This window comes from Cajanus cajan, chromosome 1 (assembly GCF_000230855.2).
Source record: "Cajanus cajan strain Asha chromosome 1, NIPB_CcT2T_4, whole genome shotgun sequence".
In the NCBI taxonomy this organism is placed as follows: Eukaryota; Viridiplantae; Streptophyta; class Magnoliopsida; order Fabales; family Fabaceae; genus Cajanus; species Cajanus cajan.
In genome coordinates this window covers 46,711,148-46,731,481 of record NC_138517.1, presented here as the reverse complement: position 1 = coordinate 46,731,481, position 20,334 = coordinate 46,711,148, and the positions used below count along the sequence as shown (strand labels likewise).

General features: G+C 37.0%; 1 protein-coding gene across 3 annotated transcripts; it reads left to right on the top strand.

The window, feature by feature from the left end:
* Window positions 1–2,809: 2,809 nt before the first annotated feature.
* LOC109791841 (Ribosomal protein S24e family protein) lies at window positions 2,810–18,868 on the top strand. 3 transcript variants are annotated; one of them, XM_020351191.3, is made up of 7 exons: window positions 2,810–2,884; window positions 3,080–3,259; window positions 4,692–4,827; window positions 5,419–5,503; window positions 5,613–5,660; window positions 9,364–9,464; window positions 18,521–18,868. In XM_020351191.3, the coding sequence occupies exons 2-7, from the start codon at window positions 3,094–3,096 to the stop codon at window positions 18,660–18,662; spliced, it is 678 nt and encodes a 225-aa protein (XP_020206780.1). In that variant the 5' UTR covers window positions 2,810–2,884; window positions 3,080–3,093; the 3' UTR covers window positions 18,663–18,868. The 3 variants fall into 3 exon arrangements, with proteins under 3 accessions (XP_020206780.1, XP_020206781.1, XP_020206782.1); XM_020351192.3 differs by having other exon boundaries at window positions 2,815–2,884; window positions 3,077–3,259; XM_020351193.3 differs by having other exon boundaries at window positions 2,829–2,884; window positions 3,065–3,259.
* The last annotated feature ends 1,466 nt before the right edge of the window (window positions 18,869–20,334 follow it).

Sequence of the window (20,334 nt, the reverse complement as noted above, 5' to 3'; positions counted from 1 at the left end):
GTACGGGCTTACCACGACCTTGGCATGCATTAACCAAGTCAATTGTGGAGTTCGCCCACCGACTATCCGCAAGGATCCACGCACCTTCCCGAGTACTTGGTTAAGGGAATAACCCTCGACCTCATACCCCGCTCCAACACTAGCTAAGGACTTAGAGGAGACTCACCCAACCCAGTGGCCTATCTGAGCACCACTCTCCCAAATCCAGTGGCCTCCCAGAGCACCACTCTCATATATTAGTGGCCTATCCAAGCACCACTCTCAAGAGACTCTATGTGAGCTCTTCCAGTTCGAAATATTTTTCCTCTCCTCAAGTCCTAGGCTAGACTCATGCCATAGGCATCACATGCAATCATGCATCATACATCATAATGGTCTGCCCACCATCATGATCAACAACCATACACATGTCATAAGACATCACATGCAATAATGCATCATACATCATAAATGGTCTACCTACCATTATGATCAATACATACCATATGAACGTATCATATTCAAACATTCATATATATCATCACAAAGCATACATATGAATCACACCTCACCATACATCATATATCATACATACATGATCTAAAACTTCAACTTTAAACATGCATAAGTATCAATTCATTCATAAATATATTCAAGCACAGTGCCGTCAACTCGCGCCTGGCCTAACACCAACCCAAGAGCTCTAAGCTCTTCCACGCCTGATACGCTCAACCTGCGCCCGGCCTAAAACTATTCAGAGAGTTCAAAATTCTCATCCAAACTAACAAATTCAGCCACATGTAAACAATCTAGCTTCCCTTACCTGAAGATTGGCTCAGATAGCCAAAGACTGAATCAAAAGTATAATTTCCCCTCGAGGCTCAACTCGAAACTTCAGTCCTCCCAAAACAAGCTTTCTAATCTGAAATTCAAGAAAAGACAGAAGGAGTTATTGATCTAGAGGAGAAAATGAGTTAAACAGAGAAATTTGGGAGAGAAAGGAGCTCACTGACCCAGAGACCTTCTCTCTAAAACTTCTCTCTAGAACCATAACTCCTCACGGCCCCCCCTTCACCCCTATTTATAGGCAATCCGGAGTGGCCAGAACGGCCCGTACCGATACCGGAACGGCCCGTTCTGAACTCCCAGATCACGCACAAAATCCACGCCCAGAACGGCCCGTTCTGAAAACAGAACGGCCCGTTCCTCATCCAGAACGGCCCGTTCTCCCTCAGGAACAGCCCGTTCTCCCTCCGGAACGACCCATTCTCCCTCTGGAACGGCCCGTTCTCCTTCCTAGAACGGCCCGTTCTCCTTGCCGGAACGGCCCGTTCTCAACTACAATATGTAGTTCAATTCAGTAGTGTGGAACGGCCCGTTCCAGTTTGGGAACGACCCGTTCTGGGCTACTGAATCAGCCTCTTTTTTTTTTTTTTTTTTTTTTTTTTTTTTTTTTTTACAATGTTACAAGACTACTCACTCCTCCATTACCTTGATGAACAATCGTAGACAAATACAAGTCTTTGGGGTTGTCACCTTTCAGATCTTCCAATAGTTCTTCAATTTCTTCAAACTACAAAGAGTAGAGTGTAAGTCAAAACCCTAATTTATAAAAATCGCTCCTTCCTTTTTTTTTTTTAAATAAAAAAATAATTATATATTATTTAATAATATTTTTTATATAAATGTATTTATTTTTAAAAAAACTTATATTTAATATATATATATATACATTAACATAATATTAATAAAATATATTAAATAATGCTCCATATTATAAAATATTAGTTTATTTAAATATTATTAAAATATTTTATTAGTAACGTTAATTAAATAATACCTTGTTACATAATGAAAGTACTATTTTATTTAAATGTTTATAAAAATGTTACATTAACTATATTAATTAAATAATATTTTAATACTTGTATTAGACTTTATTATACTTAAATATATATTATTTTTATTTTGATAAATAATTTTCAAATATTTTGTAAAAATAATAATGAAAAATATTTTTTTTAAATATATAATTAGTTTAAGTAAAATTCATAATGATTTTTAAAATTATTAATTAAATATGTAAATTAAGAGATAAATTGTTAAAATGTAACATATTTGATTTTATTAATGAAGAAAAATGTTTATTTTTAACACAAGAAAGGAGAATGATGTAATATTTACATTTATGAGGATGTTAGTGTAAATGATGTATCAGTAATAACTTTTTTTAACACAAGTTAATGAAACTTTAATAATTTTCTTTAAAGAGGGTAAAGTGTCAAATATCAAAATGTCACTTGTAATTTTTAACATAAAAGGAAATGACAATGTAATATTTGTATCTTTTAAGAGAAGAGAGTACAATTTACTTTTTTTTTTTAAGAAACGGGTAAAATAAAAAAAAACCAGAAATTGCTTTATATATATATGTGACAAATAGAATAAAAAGTGTAAATTAAATTGCTTATTCTATTAAAAAAATAGTTTTTAAAAGAATTTTTTTTAAAATAAATGGACCTTATATAACATGATTTCTATTACTTTAAGATCTACTTATATAATTTTAATTATTTCAAGGATTACTTAGAAGAGAGTGATAACTTTTTTTTTATAAAAATTAAAAAATTAAAAAATAATCACCATGAAAATCGAAGTTTAATCCCATTCTTCTACTACTCCCATTTTTTAAAAACAAATCGATGATTCATTCTAAGCAAACAAATAATAAAACTGAACAAGACTTGTAAGTGGGCCGTGTCCGAATAGTGATGGGCCAGGCCCAATTACGCACCCAAAAAACAGACATATCACCCTCAAACTTTCAATGCTGCCCTATGCCTCTTCTCGCTGCACTGCTTCTTCGTTCTTCTCTCCGGCGACCAAACAAGAAAACTCCAAACAGGTATCTTCGCAAAAATATCATCTTTTTCTCGACCCATTTGTGTTTCCGTTTCCATAGTTTCTCCAAACAGCATTTCCACTTGGAAAAAAACGTTTATTTATGCTTATTGTGCAAAACTACCATGGTGGGGGCTATGACCCTTTCTTTGTTGTTGTGATTTTTTTATGCTATTATTTGAAGTTTTGGAAATAGCAGGTGTTTTGTGGAAGATGAGTGGCATTGTTAGGGCTGCATTGAGGTCCAAGTGTGGCACTAGTGTTTGTGCACTTGTGCAGAGAAGTCATGGCCTCCCATTGAGGTGTTTCTCCACTGAAGCAGAACAGTCACTTCCGAATTCAACACCCTCTCCTTCATTCTTCGACACTGACAATTCAGGTACCATCCTTTTATGCACTTATTTCTCACATTTTTATTGCTCTTTGAAATTGCCTTAGCTGTTATGAAATATCAATTTTTTTACTACCACTGCTATTGTTACTATTAGTATTTTAGAACCATAGGGCCTATTGGTTGAGGTGGTATGCATAGTGTCTTAGATTCGAACCCTGTTGTTGTTATTATAATTCCTACTGATGAAAATAAGAGTATTAGTCTGTTGTTATTTTTATTATTTGTAAGATGAGGTTTCTTCATTTCTTGTTTCTATGAGGGTACCGGTGTCTTTAGGATATGTTTGGGAGTGGGGTTTTGGAGAAGGGGGAGGGTGGTTTTATTTTTAGATTAAGAGAGTTGTATAATATCTGTAAAATTAAACAAATGATTCACATATTGAGTATATGTTAATGTAATGTTTTATTTCTTTTGTTTTAAAAAATCATCAAATTAGAGAGTGTTTGTTTTGTAATGAAAAATGCCATTCCCTTCATTTTGGTCCAAAATCTTACTCCCAAACCTAGTGTGCTACAATGGAGGGGTTTGGAGGAAACAAAAAAGTGGGCAAATAATGAAATTTTGAAATGAGTAATGTAATGTTAGATCATCTTGTAACTGTCTAATCACTGTGTATGTATTACTCTAAACGTTTTTTCGTCTAAGGTAAGGCTCATAGTAAGATTTATAAGGGGGAGAGGGGATAAGAGAATGGCAAAGGTGGAGTGCATCCTCAAAGTAAATTGAACATGATGGATAGAATTTCATGAAAGAACTGAAAGATTGAATTAACAAGATTGGTTTGGTCCCCCCTACTTTGTACTTTTTTTTTTTCTTTCATTTTAACTTTTAGCCTTTCTTGATGTGGAGCACATGATTGGTGCGTTGCGGGATGCGTTGCGGGGTGCTAACCTAGTTAGAACCCCCTTCGCATAGTGATGCTATAACACATCTACCTTTCTCAAAAAAAAAATCATCTGCTTCATTGCAGAGAGGTAGAGGTATTGCTTTGTAGTGCAGTTAGAAAAGTTACAGACTTGTAACAAATTAATTTCCTCATCCTTCATATCATGAGCATTATTTATTTTAAGTTTTTTGGTTAATCCTCATGTTTATTAATGTATTTTGCTAAAAAATAAAAGCCAAAATAGTCTACTGGCTTGAGAAAAGAAAAATAATGAACACATGAAATTATAGGATTTTGACATACAGTATTTATCGTTGATGCAAATGACAGAATATAAATTTATGCATCTGGTTGTATTTGGCCAGCTAAAATACATTTGGATTTTGACAATAAGGTGTTAATTGACATGTCGAACCCATTCGCTACTAGTCATGTAATTTAAAGATACCTTTTAACACTTTACAGTTCTCTTATTAGTTTGAGAAATTTCCATACAAGGTATTGACTCTTTTCCTTTCTTTCTCTCATTAGGTGCGACATATGGTAAGCTGCTCGGTGTTCATAAACGTGTACTGAAAACAGATATCATCAACTACCTTGAAGGTTGTAATTTGACTATGGAGGATGTTAAAATGGATTACAACCGAAGCTTTTTTCCGGTTTCAACGTAATGTATTCCATCTTTCATGTTGCTTTGGAGGAATTGTGAAAGATTTAGTATATTGGAATAGAAATATAATCAGTGCCATCTTTTTCTTTCATTCTTTTTTCTCTTTCAAAGATTTTTGTTTGAGAAAACAAAAGGGAAATGTCAATTTCAATATTTACTTTTTGTTACATGTAATGGAATGTTAGATTTTGTTATACACATCCTGTGATAGGAACTCAGGTATCTCCTGAAAAATAAGTAGAAATAATCCCAAATGTGGAGATAGAATCATAATACAGGAAAAGTAAAAAGATAGAGTAGCTTTTTGAGGGCATGCTAGCCTTCCTTCTCAATCCTCATCCAATTATTGTCTACCACTTTCCTTCCCTCTCCCGCTTTTTATTCGAACTGATTTCCCTATCTTTTTCTTCCTCAGTTGCCACATCAGCATTCTGTTATAACCTCAATTCATCTGCATGTATCTCCCCTCTCTAATCTAGCTCAGCTAACATCCTTAAAATGGATTATCATTGTATTTGACTAAATGTTCCTCACCTTAGACTGTATACTCAAATACATCGTTTTAATTGAGGTTTTGGATAACATCAGGTTGTTGCAATTCCCTTCTCGAGCTTCCTATGACAATGCTATAAGGGTGATTGTTAGGAAGGGTCGCTCATACAAATTGGAGATGGTATGCTGTACATATATATCTGCTGCCAATTTATTATTTTTTATTTATTTATTTTGTATTTGTTTATAGTTGGCATATGTTTGATTTTGTTTCTTTTCATTGATTTCAGGCTGATCGTTCCCAATGGGACCGAGTAACTCCATATGACGGAAAAACTGTCAGTATATAGATTCTTACCTATTTTCACTTATCTTATTTTAAAAGGAGTAGTAATTATTTTTGGATGATTTCTCATATTCTTGAAATAACCAAATGTTGAAATTGTCAAATTGTTTGAGGCCTATTCATCAATGCCTAGGTTTCAGAATATTTTTTTTATCAAGTTTATTACAACATATATTTAGAAATTTATATCAACATGGAATTAATCGTGTTTACAAAGTTTATGTATAAAAGCTGTATATAGAAAATTTTGAATGAGTAAACTAGAGATCATGATGTGATGCAGAATTCCGTAGAACTATAAGATTCAATGTATATCATGATTTATAAATAGTGATCACAAAAATTAGAAGGTAAAAATCTTAAAAATTTTTAATCTTTTGCATTGACATTCCCTGGATGAATGGGAAATGTAGAACTTTGGTTCATTTTGTTGACCTATATAATTAAGGAATGTTTATTTTGCACATTTTACAGGAGTTCTTTGAGATTAAGATTAAAATACCATGGATAACTAAAAAGAATTTGAGAAAGTAAGTCTGTAGAAGAGGAGTGCTAGCAAGTAGCAACCCACTAACATTTTCCAATTGGTTAAAATTTATTGAAATTACAATATAAATAAGGTGTAGAGTCATGCAAGTTTGTTGTTCTAACAAATTTCAAACAATGATGGTTGTTAGCATTTCTCTTCTGTTAAATGGGGAATGACAGGAAAACTGGAGTTATTCATGAATGTCTACATATCTGAAACATGTACCATCTTCATAAAAAAGAATTATCCCCTTCAGATTTTCAAAGTTTGTAATGTTCTAGTCAGGATCAAGCTGTTTAAGGCATTGCATTCTTATGCATTCTCATGTTAATGTGCTTGACTGCATCAGAGATAAAACATGTCATTTAAAATCCCACTGTTTTGGAATGCCTTGCAGCACTTGGTTCTAGAGAATACTTTGCTAATAAAAGTGTTTGATGATTTATTTCTATGTATGATAGTGATATACTACAAGGCTTGTGTAGCAAGACTCTTCTAAGGTTTCAAAATTAAATTAATACATAACCTTTCAAGTCTCGGTACATTTATTTGTGTGAGAAAATATTAGTTTGAGGATACAATATCAAATTGTTTCAGTTTATTTATAAGAGACGTCTTGAACACATTATATATAAATCAGCAGATTACTTAGATTTTTGGTATGGAAGGACTAAGATCTTGGCATGAATGCCATAAACGATTTGGTGATTAATGTTATGGTTCTATTTACCACTGATGCATATAAGTGATTCTTTGATATGCTGGCTAGAACTACAAATTATATTTAGAACTAGTTTTTAAACTGAAGATTGTTGGTTGAAGTTCTTTATGCAAATTGTTGAGAATCACAATGTAATAATTAGTAATTATATATAGTTTATAGGCACATATATCTTATTTATGGGAAACAAAATATACCCTATTCATGTGTATTAAATGAAATAAGCCTATATAAATATATCTTGGTGTCATTTAGACACTTTCAACATCTAGCATGTCCTTGTTCTCTCTCTCTTAACATGGTATCCAAAACCTGATAGAGGGACCTTGAAAATTGTGCTTGCCTAGTGGACCCACTGGCCCTAGAGATAAATTTTTTTGGCAAATTGTGCATATCTCTAGTTTTTCACTCCACTCTTTACCTAGCTTTTGGCATTGTTTTCGGTCGCCAATGTGCTTTAGCAACTATTTTAGCTGGCAACCTTCTAGTGTGGGGTTTATAAGGCCTCAGGCTCTCTAACTACATGAGCTAGCTTTTGTGGTGTGGTTCCCCCAAGGTTCTTATCAATTGGAATCAGAGCCTTCTATGATGTCCCCCAACTACAAACTAATGGCATGGGTGGTGATGTCAAAATTGCACCTCGGATTAGTCAAAGGGGCTAATGCATAGCCAACCCTTGTGGGCATCAGGGTTGGGGAGCGTGGTGGGATGTTAGGATCCCATCGAGGTATTTTTTATAAGGACTTGGGCTCTCCAGCTACATGAGCTAGCTTTTGTGGTTTGGATTTCCCAAGGTTCTTATCACAACCCTACCATCTGGAGCATTGTCTGCTAACCTACACGGTGTTGTTGACAATGTTGTGAAAGGACGTCTGATGTGCCCTCACACACACCTCTTATTTGTGCCAAACAACATTGTTTCGAAGTGCTTTTCTAGTGCATGTTGCCTTTGTTTCCCACAACTCCGACGAGTTAGAACCCAAATTTTAGTCCTAATCTAACATCGTTTAGTTAGACCTACTATGTAAACTATGTGTTTAGGTACCCATTTTTTTTTTTTTTTTGTGTTTGAATTTGTTTTAGTGACCATGATTCTATCGGTTCTTCAGACCCCTAAGCTTGATACTCCTATTTTGCCAAACTTTCTACTATGAACCGAGAAGTTGGATGGTTCAAATTCAAATTGTCGTACTTAGGTTTTTGACATCACCATTTGGATTAATGGTTAAGGGTATTGTGAACACCTCACTTGTAAATGTTGTGGTAGCGGTTGATCATGTCAAGTGGGAGAAAAAATGATGCTCAACTCTGTAGTGTGATCAAATTCACTCTTTACCCCGTTATCAAATTAGTTTTTGGGCCTCATATCACATGCGAATCAATGTGGACAAAGGGGCATATCATTTATACTATTGATATTTATCATCTCTATGGAGTGTTAAGATTTAATGACTTTTATTGCTCTTTAGTAATTTGATGGATCAATGTGTACCTATCTTGGAAGAGTTCATGTGGCCCTTCATGATTATAATGAACCTTTTCCCCCTAATGCCTCTATTTTGGCTAAGGCCAAGAAAGAACTTGAGAATTGTAGTGCCTTCATGGTCCTTGCCCTTTATGTTTTGCCTTTTGAGTATTTTGCCTATTGGGACCAAATTCTTGGGTCACATACGGGTCCCTAATATGACTATGACATCTATCATTCTTTGGATTCATCCAAAGCTAGCTACTAAGGCTTCTACTCAATACACTTCCTCCCTGTGTTTGTCTCCACATGTTTTGTTCACAATCTTTCCTAAATTTGTTAAACTCTCCTCTTGGGCCGTCAAATGTGTCTTCATTGGTTATCATCTGTCACATAAAGTTTAGTAAAAAGAGCAAAATCTAGTGCGCAGGCAGAATACAAGACCATGGCTTTAGTAACTAGTGAACTCATGGCTGAACTGAAACAATTGCACATAGAACTAATTTTTGAAGAGTCTATACAAATGATACTTATATGTGATAATCAAGTTGCCTTGCATATTGCATCTGATCTAGTGTTTCATGAGAGGACTAAACATATTGAGGTCAATTGCTGCTTCATCATGGAGAGTATTGAGTTTGGAATAATTACAACCATCTTTATCAACTCTAGTGGTTAGCTGCCAATTGTTCTTACTGAATCCTTAAGAGATCCACAAATTAGTTATATATGTAACAAGCTAGATGCATATGATCTATGTGCCACCAACTTGAGGGGGAGTGTTGAGAGTCACAATGTAATTATACATAGCTAATAGGCACATAATATCTTATTTAGGGGAAACAATACATGAAATAAGCTCATATAAACATATCTTCGTGGTGTCATTTAAACAACATCATGTATGTCTATGTTTTCTCTCTTAACACAAACATTACTGTGGAAACACCAATGTATCTAACAATGCCTGATTTCCGTAGATTTTAATTGAAGGAGTTCCTCGAGCCACTACATATGAAGATGTACAGCGCATCCTGTCGGGTTTTGAATATGATTTCTCCTCCATCAACATGTATTTAAGGTTAACATCAAGTATACTTTAAATATATATTATAATTGATTTTAGGATTGAACATGTTTTTAATCCTTTTAAATAGGGCAATTATTGATTTCAGTCTCGAGAAAATATTCTCCTTTTGGTCTTTTATTTATGAAAATGTGTCCTTTGATCAATATTTTTGCAAACTAGGGATGATTTTATTATAAGGGACTGTCGCCACCGGCCCGAAACGGGCTTTCGGCATTCGCGAAGGATGGTTGGACTCGTTTATTTGTTTTAAAAGTGTGGATTGCTAGAATGACTTATTCTCAAACTGAGACCTCGTCAAACGAGCAATTTTATTAAAAGGCTCACCAATCCATATTAATCCCAAGCGGGACCCTCCATGGATTAGTGGTTTTCGCAAAAGGAGGGTTCGTGGAGTCGCCACCAATGTTTTACTCAAAACATTGGAAAAAGGGATAAGGCAATCGATTTCAAAAATCGACCTCGGCCATTACAACCAGAGTCGGGTAAGGGAGTCGGTTACGCGTGGGGAAGGTATTAGCACCCCACAGCGCCCCTTTCGGGTTCCCTATGACAGATTATTTCTAAAATAACAGCGTAAAATTACTAAATTACCCCTATTTATTATAAGCGATTATAAATTAACTATCTACATGATGACAGTTTAAATATGCACACAGAAAGCAGTAAAAGGAAGGATTTAAGAAGAAACCTCTTGAAGCGTGCTTTTATATATTGAGTAAAACTGGGAAGCTTTTTGGCGTTCCCTCGCTCTACAAGCTCGCTCGCTCCTTCCTAAAAACTTTTGACTATGGAAATCCGGAGGATTTCCCTTCGACTAGGTTCGAATCTCCAAGCTAAGTGCTCAGAATTCCAGAACTTAGTCGGATCGACTCCCAGAGAGATTTCTAGGGCAGAACACTGCTCAAAAACCCCAGAATACTCAAGGAGGGAGTCAAAACTGACTGAAAAGTGTGGAATGACGTCCAAATGGCCTCCTATTTATAGGAATGGGCCTCAATACGGCCTACAGGGGCAATACGGCCGTATTGAAATTTTTGAACTTCAATACGGTCGTATTGAAGTTCAATACGGCCGTATTGAAGTTCAGAAATTTCAATACGGCCGTATTGAATTCAATACGGCTGTATTGAAGCTTCAATACGGCCGTATTGATTCCAGTACGGCCGTATTGAAGTTTCAGAAACTTCAATACGCCGTATTGAGTTCACTGTGGCCATATTGAAGCTTCAATACGGCCGTATTGGGGTTCAGTACGGCCGTATTGGGCTTTTTCCCTCCACTTCTTTATTTTGAGCTATTCTAAGACCTCTAGACCTACAGAGAACCCTCCTAGGGCCTTCGAGGAGTCCTTCTGGCTGATTATCCTTCAGTCTTCGAGAGTCTTCAAGCTTTATTTCCGACCCGGACAATTTTAGGGGTCTACAGCTGCCCCCCCTTTACTTAGTCAAACGGTCTTTTGGTGTACCGGCTGACAAGTAAAGGAGTTGACCCAATTGTCCGGGTGATGTGCCGACCTTCTGACTTGTAATGTCTTCCGGTGGAAAATTGTTGAGTAGCCTCTCCAGGTTGTTGCATACCTTGGCGCTTCTGACAACCTCGGTAGCTAAGTTTAACACCAACGTGCCTCTGACGACGCTGATGGCTGAGTATTGTCTCTCCAGACCTTGAGTATTGTCTCTCCAGACCTCGAGTACTGTCTCTCCAGACTTTGTTTGAGTATTGTCTCTCCAGACTTTATTTGAGTATCGTCTCTCCAGACTCTGAGTACTGTCTCTCCAGACTTCGAGTACTGTCTCTCCAGACTTCGAGTACTGTCTCTCCAGACTTTGTTTGAGTACTGTCTCTCCAGACCTTGTTTGAGTATTGTCTCTCCAGACCTTGTTTGAGTATTGTCTCTCCAGACCTTGTTTGAGTATTGTCTCTCCAGACTTTGTTTGAGTATTGTCTCTCCAGACCTTGTTTGAGTATTGTCTCTCCAGACCTTGTTTGAGTATTGTCTCTCCAGACCTCGAGTACTGTCTCTCCAGACTTCGAGTACTGTCTCTCCAGACTTTGTTTGAGTACTGTCTCTCCAGACCTTGTTTGAGTATTGTCTCTCCAGACTTTGTTTGAGTATTGTCTCTCCAGACCTTGTTTGAGTATTGTCTCTCCAGACCTTGTTTGAGTATTGTCTCTCCAGACCTTGTTTGAGTATTGTCTCTCCAGACCTTGTTTGAGTACCGTCTCTCCAGACTTCGTTTGAGTATCGTCTCTCCAGACTTTGCCTCTCAAAGATGAGGTAGTTGAGTATAGTTTGTCTCCACAGTCCATAATGCTGCTTCGACGGTTTGTTTTTCTGATTTTGTGCCGCTGAGGGCTGGATAACGCAGGGATCCGTCTAGGGGATGTGCAGTCATTCATATGTTCTTGTGTCCCAACTTGCATTGCTTAGTTGGTACCCATGGGAATTTTTGACTCCTTGGGGTGTAGACACAGATGCTCTCTGAGTTGAGCGATGCCTTATGTTTGGCTAACGTCCTTTTGACGTGAGTGGAGTATCCCGGTTATCCTTATTCGGGTGTCTCTCTTTGATTTTCTGATTGTGTTGCCTCTGTGTAGGCTGTTATCCACTGGGGGATTTTGTCGTTGATTTTGATTAGCCTCTTCTGTTAGGCGTATCGGCTTGACGTTCGATGTTTGGCTAAGAGCCGGATTCCACTTGGGGAATACTTATTGATATTTTTGATTTTCTTCTCCTTTTTGCAGGGATGCCTCTTGAGTAGGCGATTGGGGATTTGGGGATCTTATTGTGTCCCAGAGTATTATTTAGGAAGCCTCTACAGGCTTAGCCTCGCTCAGTGCTTTGAGTCGGAGAGCTATCTTCCACCGAGGAAGTGTTAAGTCCTTTGACTTGTATATACTGTTTGGATGATCGCACTTCCATTGGGGATTGCGTCGATTTTGCTTTGATAGCTCTCGCTGGGGGATTTTTCCGTGAGCTTGAGCTGAGGTTCCCTCTGGGGAGTATTATTTCTGCGAGCCTCTCCAGGCTCAGTTATTCTGCATACTGTGGAGGATATGGAGTATTATTTTGGTAAGCCTCTCCAGGCTTAGTTATTTGGTACAGATTGTTTGTTGGATTTTCTATATCCTTGCCTTTTTTATTTTCGGCTTTTTCTGTATTTTGCCTTTTCTTCTGATTTTGGCTTTTTCTGTATTTTGCCTTTTTTATGTTTTTGGCTTTTGCTGTACAGAAATTAAAAGTGTTAAAGAAATTAGATTTATGAGAGAGTATTATTTCGGCAAGCCTCTCCAGGCTCAGTTATTTTGTAGGAGTATTATTTCGGCAAGCCTCTCCAGGCTCAATTATTCTGTGGGAGTATTGTTTCGGCAAGCCTCTCCAGGCTCAATTATTCTGAGAGTATTATTTCGGCGAGCCTCTCCAGGCTCAGTTATTTTGAGAGAGTATTATTTCGGCGAGCCTCTCCAGGCTCAGTTATTTTGAGAGTATTCTTTCGGCAAGCCTCTCCAGGCTCAGTTATTCTGTATGATGCTGTTGATTTTCTGAATCTTTGTATTTTGCTTGCTGCTGTCATACACAAGCAATTTTCTATTTTTCTATTTTATGCGGTTGCCTCATGATAAGGTCTTTGAATGTGCAACTAACGTGTGTGTGATGCACAAATGAAATACAATTTTTTACTTTTGTTCATTTATTTAGAAAAGTGAGTGGCTCTCCCTATCCTCTTCTTCTTGGAGGACTTTCTGTCATTGACGCGAGGGAGTATTTTTGTGAGCCTTTATGCAGGAGATTATGGATTTTACAGGAACCCCTCCAATTTTCTTTTATTGACCGATTATTAATGGAATTTCGTACAATTTTATGAAAAACCAATTCAGAGGCATAATCACATGGTCAAGAAAGAAAAGAAACAAATGGATATTTTTATTGATATTCACAAGTGTTTTTACAGAAAGATATACAGAAGGAAATTTCTGAAGAATGGCTGGCCAGGGTAGGCTATATACATTGGGCTTAACAATTATATCTGTAATTGTTGCTCTTTACGTTCCCCTAATTGCTTCGGCCTGAGCCAGGAGTGTAGATGCTGCAAGATGCTTGCTTCTAGAAGATAATCACTTGAACCGCCTTTCGGTTTTCGGTTTAAGCGATCGTTGCTTGCTTTGCTTTTACATCTTATTCTTTTGCCCCTAACTTTTGCTTAGGACGTATCCTAACGGGGTAAATTTGCCTTTGTTTTGCCTAGTACCCTTGTACTGGCAGGCTTTTTATTTTGCCCTAACTTTTGCCTAGGACGCCCTTTTTGGGTTTTCATCCTAGCGGGCCCATGCAAGCAACGTCTTCAAGCATAGTACTTCTTTACCACGTCAGTGTTGACTAAGTATCGAAGTTCTTCTCCATCCATGTTTGTGAGGATCAATGCTCCTCCTGAGAAGGCTCGTTTTCCCACGTATGGTCCTCCGTGATTCGGGGCATACTTTCCGATTTTGTCCTTTTGAGTTGGTAGTAATTTCTTCATTACCAACTCTCCCTCATGGTAGACTCGAGGGTGGACTTTCTTGTTAAAAGCCTTTTTGATCTTCCTCTGATAGGCTTGACCATGGCATATGGCGTTCAGCCGTTTCTTTTTGATAGGGTTCAACTGGTCATATTGGCTTTGAACCCATTCTGCCTCGGAAAGTTTTGTTTCCATGATTACCCTTAGATAGAATATCTCGACTTCGATGGGTAGAACTGCCTCCACCCCATAAACGAGTGAGAATGGAGTAGCTCCTGTAAATGGACGTACTGAAGTCCTATAGCCATGAGGAGCGAAGGGTAACATCTCGTGTCAGTCTTTAAATGAGACAACCGTCTTTTGCACTATTTTTGATGTTCTTATTGGTTTCCTCGACTGCCCCATTCATCTTTGGCCGATATGGGGAAGAGTTGTGGTGTTGGATCTTGAATTCTTGGCACAGTTCTTCCACCATTTTGTTGTTCAGATTAGATCCATTATCAGTGATGATTTATTTCTCCATGCTTCCACTAGATTATTCTAAAATCGTTGGGACAAGAGAGAAAAGAAGGAAAGGGTATATTTTTCAAAAGTTTGTGTTTTAGAGGGGATTATTTTTCAAAAATGGTTTTTGTAAGAATGGATGGCCAAGGTAGGCTTATGTGTTTAGGCTTGTTCGATTAAACACTTATGAGGTTAAGCACATCTTTGTTATTAATGATTGTGCTTTGACAACTTGGATAGCTTCCCTTGAACCTTTCTTTTTGAATTTGGTTCGTGTTACCATCATGGATTTCTTTTGTTTTTTGATTGTCCTTATTTTTGCCTAAAACACCCTTTTGTGGCGTTTTAGCGGACCTTTGTTTTTGTTTATTATTGTAACCCTAACTTTTGCCTAGGTCACCCTTTTGTGGGATTCCTAGCGGGTCTTTTTATCTTTAGGATTTCTTTATCCATGATGGCACTTATTGAGGCCAAGAAAAGGTGCTCCAAGTTGACACACACACTTCCACATAAAAATGATGTGGGTTTATTATTATTAAGATGATTTTAACCTCATTCATGTTTATTCAAACAGGGTTAAAAAAAATGTGGTTTAGAATTTTATTATCAGCAAGAAAAGAAGCAATGAGAAAGAATGATTTTATTATAATCATAGTGGAAGCATGTGTCCTTATTTCATCACTGATATGGGTCCCAATGTTGACCTCTTTTATCTCTCGGTCATGCCCCAAATTCACGGTTTCGAATTTCTCTTGACGAGCTTCTTAATCTAGCAATCTTTGCAGATCCGGAGAAATGGTCTCCTCATCACTGTCCAACTCAACCCTTTCACCTTCGGATCCCGGTCAGAGCGAACAATTACAGACATAATTATTTTACTGGTTCTGTTTAGGTTTAGAATTATTAATATTGATGAGGAAAGAGAGAAAAGAACAAAAAAGAGAATAATGTGAAAAATGCCTCTTTATTGATATTTTAAAAAACTGTAAAACCCTTATTTACATGAAAAGGTTCTCATGATCTCGGGTACTGATCATGAGTCCCTTAAAAGAGAAATATGAAGGGGCCCTATAATGGCTTGTTCTTCTCTCTATTCCTGCTTTGGCCGAAGATTCTTGCTCACGTCGGGCGCTGTTGAATTAAAAGTGATCCACCCGGCATCAATAAGGCTTTGGACCTTATATTTGAGAGCTCTACAGTTCTCCGTTGAATGCCCCGATGCCCCCGAGTGGTATAGGCATTTATCTTGTGGTTTGTACCACTCGGGATAAGGTGGATCAATCTTCTTTAGTGGAACGTAAGCTAGAAGACTTGCTTCCAATAGCTTCGGCAGGAGGTCGCTATATGTGGTCGGAAGTTTATCAAACTTCTTCACAGGGTTGAATTGCGACTTTCCTGACTTCGAAGTGGAAGAAGATGAGGAAATGGTTATAGCATTGACTCCTCCTTCCCTCTTCTTCCCAAAGGTCTTCTTAGCTTTAAATGATTGGGAAGGTTTAACTAACCTCCCACTTTTCAGCTCTTGTTCCACTTTTCCTTCAACATGATGGGACTCATGGTCACTGTGCTCAGCCCCTTGTATGTTGTGGCGACGCATGAGTTCCATCATTTGCGCCATTTGTTCTTTGAGCTGTGAGAGCTCGGCTGTAAGCTCCTTATTTCGTTCCTCCAACGCGTCCATTTTCTTGTTGAGCTGAGAGAGCTCGGTTGTGAGCTTCTTATTTTGCTCTCCCAGCGCTTCCATTTTCTTGATTTTCTGCGCGCGCGTGAGGACAGAGAGATGACCAGCCACTTTCTAAAATGAATTTTTTTAACCTAATTAGTTTATTCATGAATACGCTCTTGACATGAGCTTGATAACCTTTCATCTTTGAGGCGCTGCCTTTTTAAGATGAAAGTTTATCACCCTCCCTAGACTATTATCTCTCCACAACGGAGAATCTCAATAGTCACGGGTCTCTTTCACTCACATCGAGAGGGTATTAGTGAATCTATAAATGATGATGAGGATGCATGAGGTTTTATTGATAATGATGCCTATGCTCCTTACTTTTATTATATTTTTCGCACATTGGTTTTTCCTCTCATGTCATGACATTTTCATGCATGGGGATTATTTTTAGACCTTATCACGAGGTTATTTATTAATGCACAGACAATTGCACATAAGCATTTACACAAACAATTCACTCATCCACGAACAGTCACGAGCGAATCACGAGGTAGGGGTCTCCTGCAGAAAAGTGCATATTCAAGGAGGATCTAACTGTTCTCACCAGTCCAAGGCCCCCAAGGTGCCCCCATTATAGGGACCCAATTCCTCTTGTCGTGGGTCGATGGAAAGTTCCAACGCACCGTCGGACTTAAGTTCATGGTTATCACCTTGAGTGATGCTTTCCGACAACGGTCTACGGGCACCTATAGACCCATTCGACAACCGGCCGTACTAACATCCACTCCCTATGGTTAATCACTCATGCCCCCGGGTATAGAGGGAACTGTTGTGTGCAAAGGTTTGTGTACAGTTTGTATTTCAAACAATTGCGTAAATTTAAAAATACAACAGTTATTAAAGCCAAATAGATAAACATGTTATCATACAAGTGAGGGGTAATAAAGTAATTTTTAACTATTATTTGTTAAAAATAATCTGTCACTAAATGGGACTGACTCTCGAGGCTTCCCCAGTGAAGTCGCCATCTGTCGCCACCGGCCCGAAACGGGCTTTCGGCATTCGCGAAGGATGGTTGGACTCGTTTATTTGTTTTAAAAGTGTGGATTGCTAGAATGACTTATTCTCAAACTGAGACCTCGTCAAACGAGCAATTTTATTAAAAGGCTCACCAATCCATATTAATCCCAAGCGGGACCCTCCATGGATTAGTGGTTTTCGCAAAAGGAGGGTTCGTGGAGTCGCCACCAATGTTTTACTCAAAACATTGGAAAAAGGGATAAGGCAATCGATTTCAAAAATCGACCTCGGCCATTACAACCAGAGTCGGGTAAGGGAGTCGGTTACGCGTGGGGAAGGTATTAGCACCCCACAGCGCCCCTTTCGGGTTCCCTATGACAGATTATTTCTAAAATAACAGCGTAAAATTACTAAATTACCCCTATTTATTATAAGCGATTATAAATTAACTATCTACATGATGACAGTTTAAATATGCACACAGAAAGCAGTAAAAGGAAGGATTTAAGAAGAAACCTCTTGAAGCGTGCTTTTATATATTGAGTAAAACTGGGAAGCTTTTTGGCGTTCCCTCGCTCTACAAGCTCGCTCGCTCCTTCCTAAAAACTTTTGACTATGGAAATCCGGAGGATTTCCCTTCGACTAGGTTCGAATCTCCAAGCTAAGTGCTCAGAATTCCAGAACTTAGTCGGATCGACTCCCAGAGAGATTTCTAGGGCAGAACACTGCTCAAAAACCCCAGAATACTCAAGGAGGGAGTCAAAACTGACTGAAAAGTGTGGAATGACGTCCAAATGGCCTCCTATTTATAGGAATGGGCCTCAATACGGCCTACAGGGGCAATACGGCCGTATTGAAATTTTTGAACTTCAATACGGTCGTATTGAAGTTCAATACGGCCGTATTGAAGTTCAGAAATTTCAATACGGCCGTATTGAATTCAATACGGCTGTATTGAAGCTTCAATACGGCCGTATTGATTCCAGTACGGCCGTATTGAAGTTTCAGAAACTTCAATACGCCGTATTGAGTTCACTGTGGCCATATTGAAGCTTCAATACGGCCGTATTGGGGTTCAGTACGGCCGTATTGGGCTTTTTCCCTCCACTTCTTTATTTTGAGCTATTCTAAGACCTCTAGACCTACAGAGAACCCTCCTAGGGCCTTCGAGGAGTCCTTCTGGCTGATTATCCTTCAGTCTTCGAGAGTCTTCAAGCTTTATTTCCGACCCGGACAATTTTAGGGGTCTACAGGGACTAAAATGGAACATTTATATATATAGAAGGACTAAAATCATGTTTAACCCTTAATTTTATGATTCTCTCAGAATGATGGTTCTTGCTTGTTTTCAGGGCTGGAGAAGGTGTACGTGCAGATCCCCTTAAAATGATCACAGTACGTTTCCATTCAAGGATTCAAGCAATGAATGCATACATAGCAAAAAATGGAACGTTTTGCCTTAACAATCGCATTTCGATACAAGTTATCCAGTAATACACGCTAGTGTTATGGTAATGCTTTAATAGAGAGGGTAGAGTAGTTAAAGTTGTACTTTTGTTTTGTGATTTGGATTTCATGTCTTTGGTTTATATTGACAAGGGAAAATGTTAAAACTGTGGCAAACTGGCTACCATTACTTGAATAAAAACACTTTATCATTCAGTTGTTTGGTAATTGATGAAGAGTTTGGTTTTTGGTCACATTATGTTTCAATGTGTTTTTATATTGACGATCAAGTCGTGGTATTTAATGACTTGAAAGTGTGGTTGATTATTACTACCTTCGTTCGTTGTTTTATATAAATTAGTAAGTGTAATAAATTTTTCTATTTTTTTATAGAATAATTTTAATATTTTCTATTATACTTTCTTTTATTTTTGCTTCATGATAAATGCATATTAGTTGTCATGTGTAAATTAATTGAAAGTTAGATGATATGTAAGAGAATAATTGATAACATAATAATTAATGTTGGCTTGAAATTTAAAAATGATAAATAAATAAAAAATGAAATTTTACTAAAAACTTCTGATAGAAAAAAAGGAACCGAAAGAGTATATGACAACGAGTTTAAAATTTTATACATCATGTATTTGCACACCGGTATGAAACTTGCAACACTTTAATCTTCGACGTGATTTCATGTGGTTTTCTTAATAAATGCGTGATGTGTTTATGGATATTACGCAACAATGTTATGTAAAGAGATACGGTAATAAAAAGAAGTTTGTAGAAATTATTGCCCAAGATAAATTTTGGTTAAAGTGACTCATTTTATTTTCAATTGAAAGAGGGAATATTGGAGGTGTAAAAGAATTATTTACACACTGAAGGGGGACGTTTGGGAAGTTGGGTATTTTTATTTAATTAAGAATCAAGAATCTTGATTTTTCATATTTGTTAGTTATTTTTAAAAAGTTTACTACAATAGTTTCTCAAAAATTATTTTTATTTCATTTTTCCACAAAAGCATTCTTGTGGAAGGTGAAAATCTAACTTTTATGAATTATTTGTTTCTTTTTCCTTTTATTTCTTTTTCTCCCCTTCTCTCTTACTCTCACTCTGCATTCTTCCCTCTCCCTCTCCCTCTTTTTCACTTCTTCTTTCTTCTCCTCTCCTATTGGAAAAATAATTCAAGTTTCAAATAAATTGAGTGAGAATTTAAGGAGTTATTTTAGGAATTTGTAATCTTTAGGATATTATTTAGATTTAGAAATTTTTATATATTTTAATATCTTTTAGAGATTTGTTTCTTGCTTTTTTAATTAGGAAGATTATATAATTCAAATTTTGTATTACAATTTTGATCTATATATAGAGAGCAAAGAAATAAAATATGTGTGTTCTATTTAAGATCTTTAGACATGTGGATAATCTTATTGTGTGAGGAGAAATTTTTTCCATTAGTGGTATTAGAGTGATAAGTGTCAAATTTACGTAATTAGTTTAATCAATTTTGACACTTATCTAATTATTTTAGTATGAAATTTATAGTTAAACCCTTAAGGTTGTAAATAAAATCAAAAGAATATGAAATAAGACTTTTTATTGAGAGTTGATGAAAATTTTTATCAATTTATGGGGTGTTTGTTTTGCAGATGTTGAAAAGATAAAGGCTTCAAATTAAACCCAAATCGCTCAGTGGTTGCAAAAGGGTTGAGCGATT

Excerpts from the sequence above, each read along its gene's own strand:
- LOC109791841 (XM_020351191.3), top strand. The coding sequence starts at position 3,094 with ATGAGTGGCATTGTTAGGGCTGCATTGAGGTCCAAGTGTGGCACTAGT. Across the intron at positions 3,260-4,691 it reads CTTCGACACTGACAATTCAG|GTGCGACATATGGTAAGCTG; the intron begins GTACCATCCTTT and ends TTCTCTCATTAG. Across the intron at positions 9,465-18,520 it reads TCCATCAACATGTATTTAAG|GGCTGGAGAAGGTGTACGTG; the intron begins GTTAACATCAAG and ends GCTTGTTTTCAG.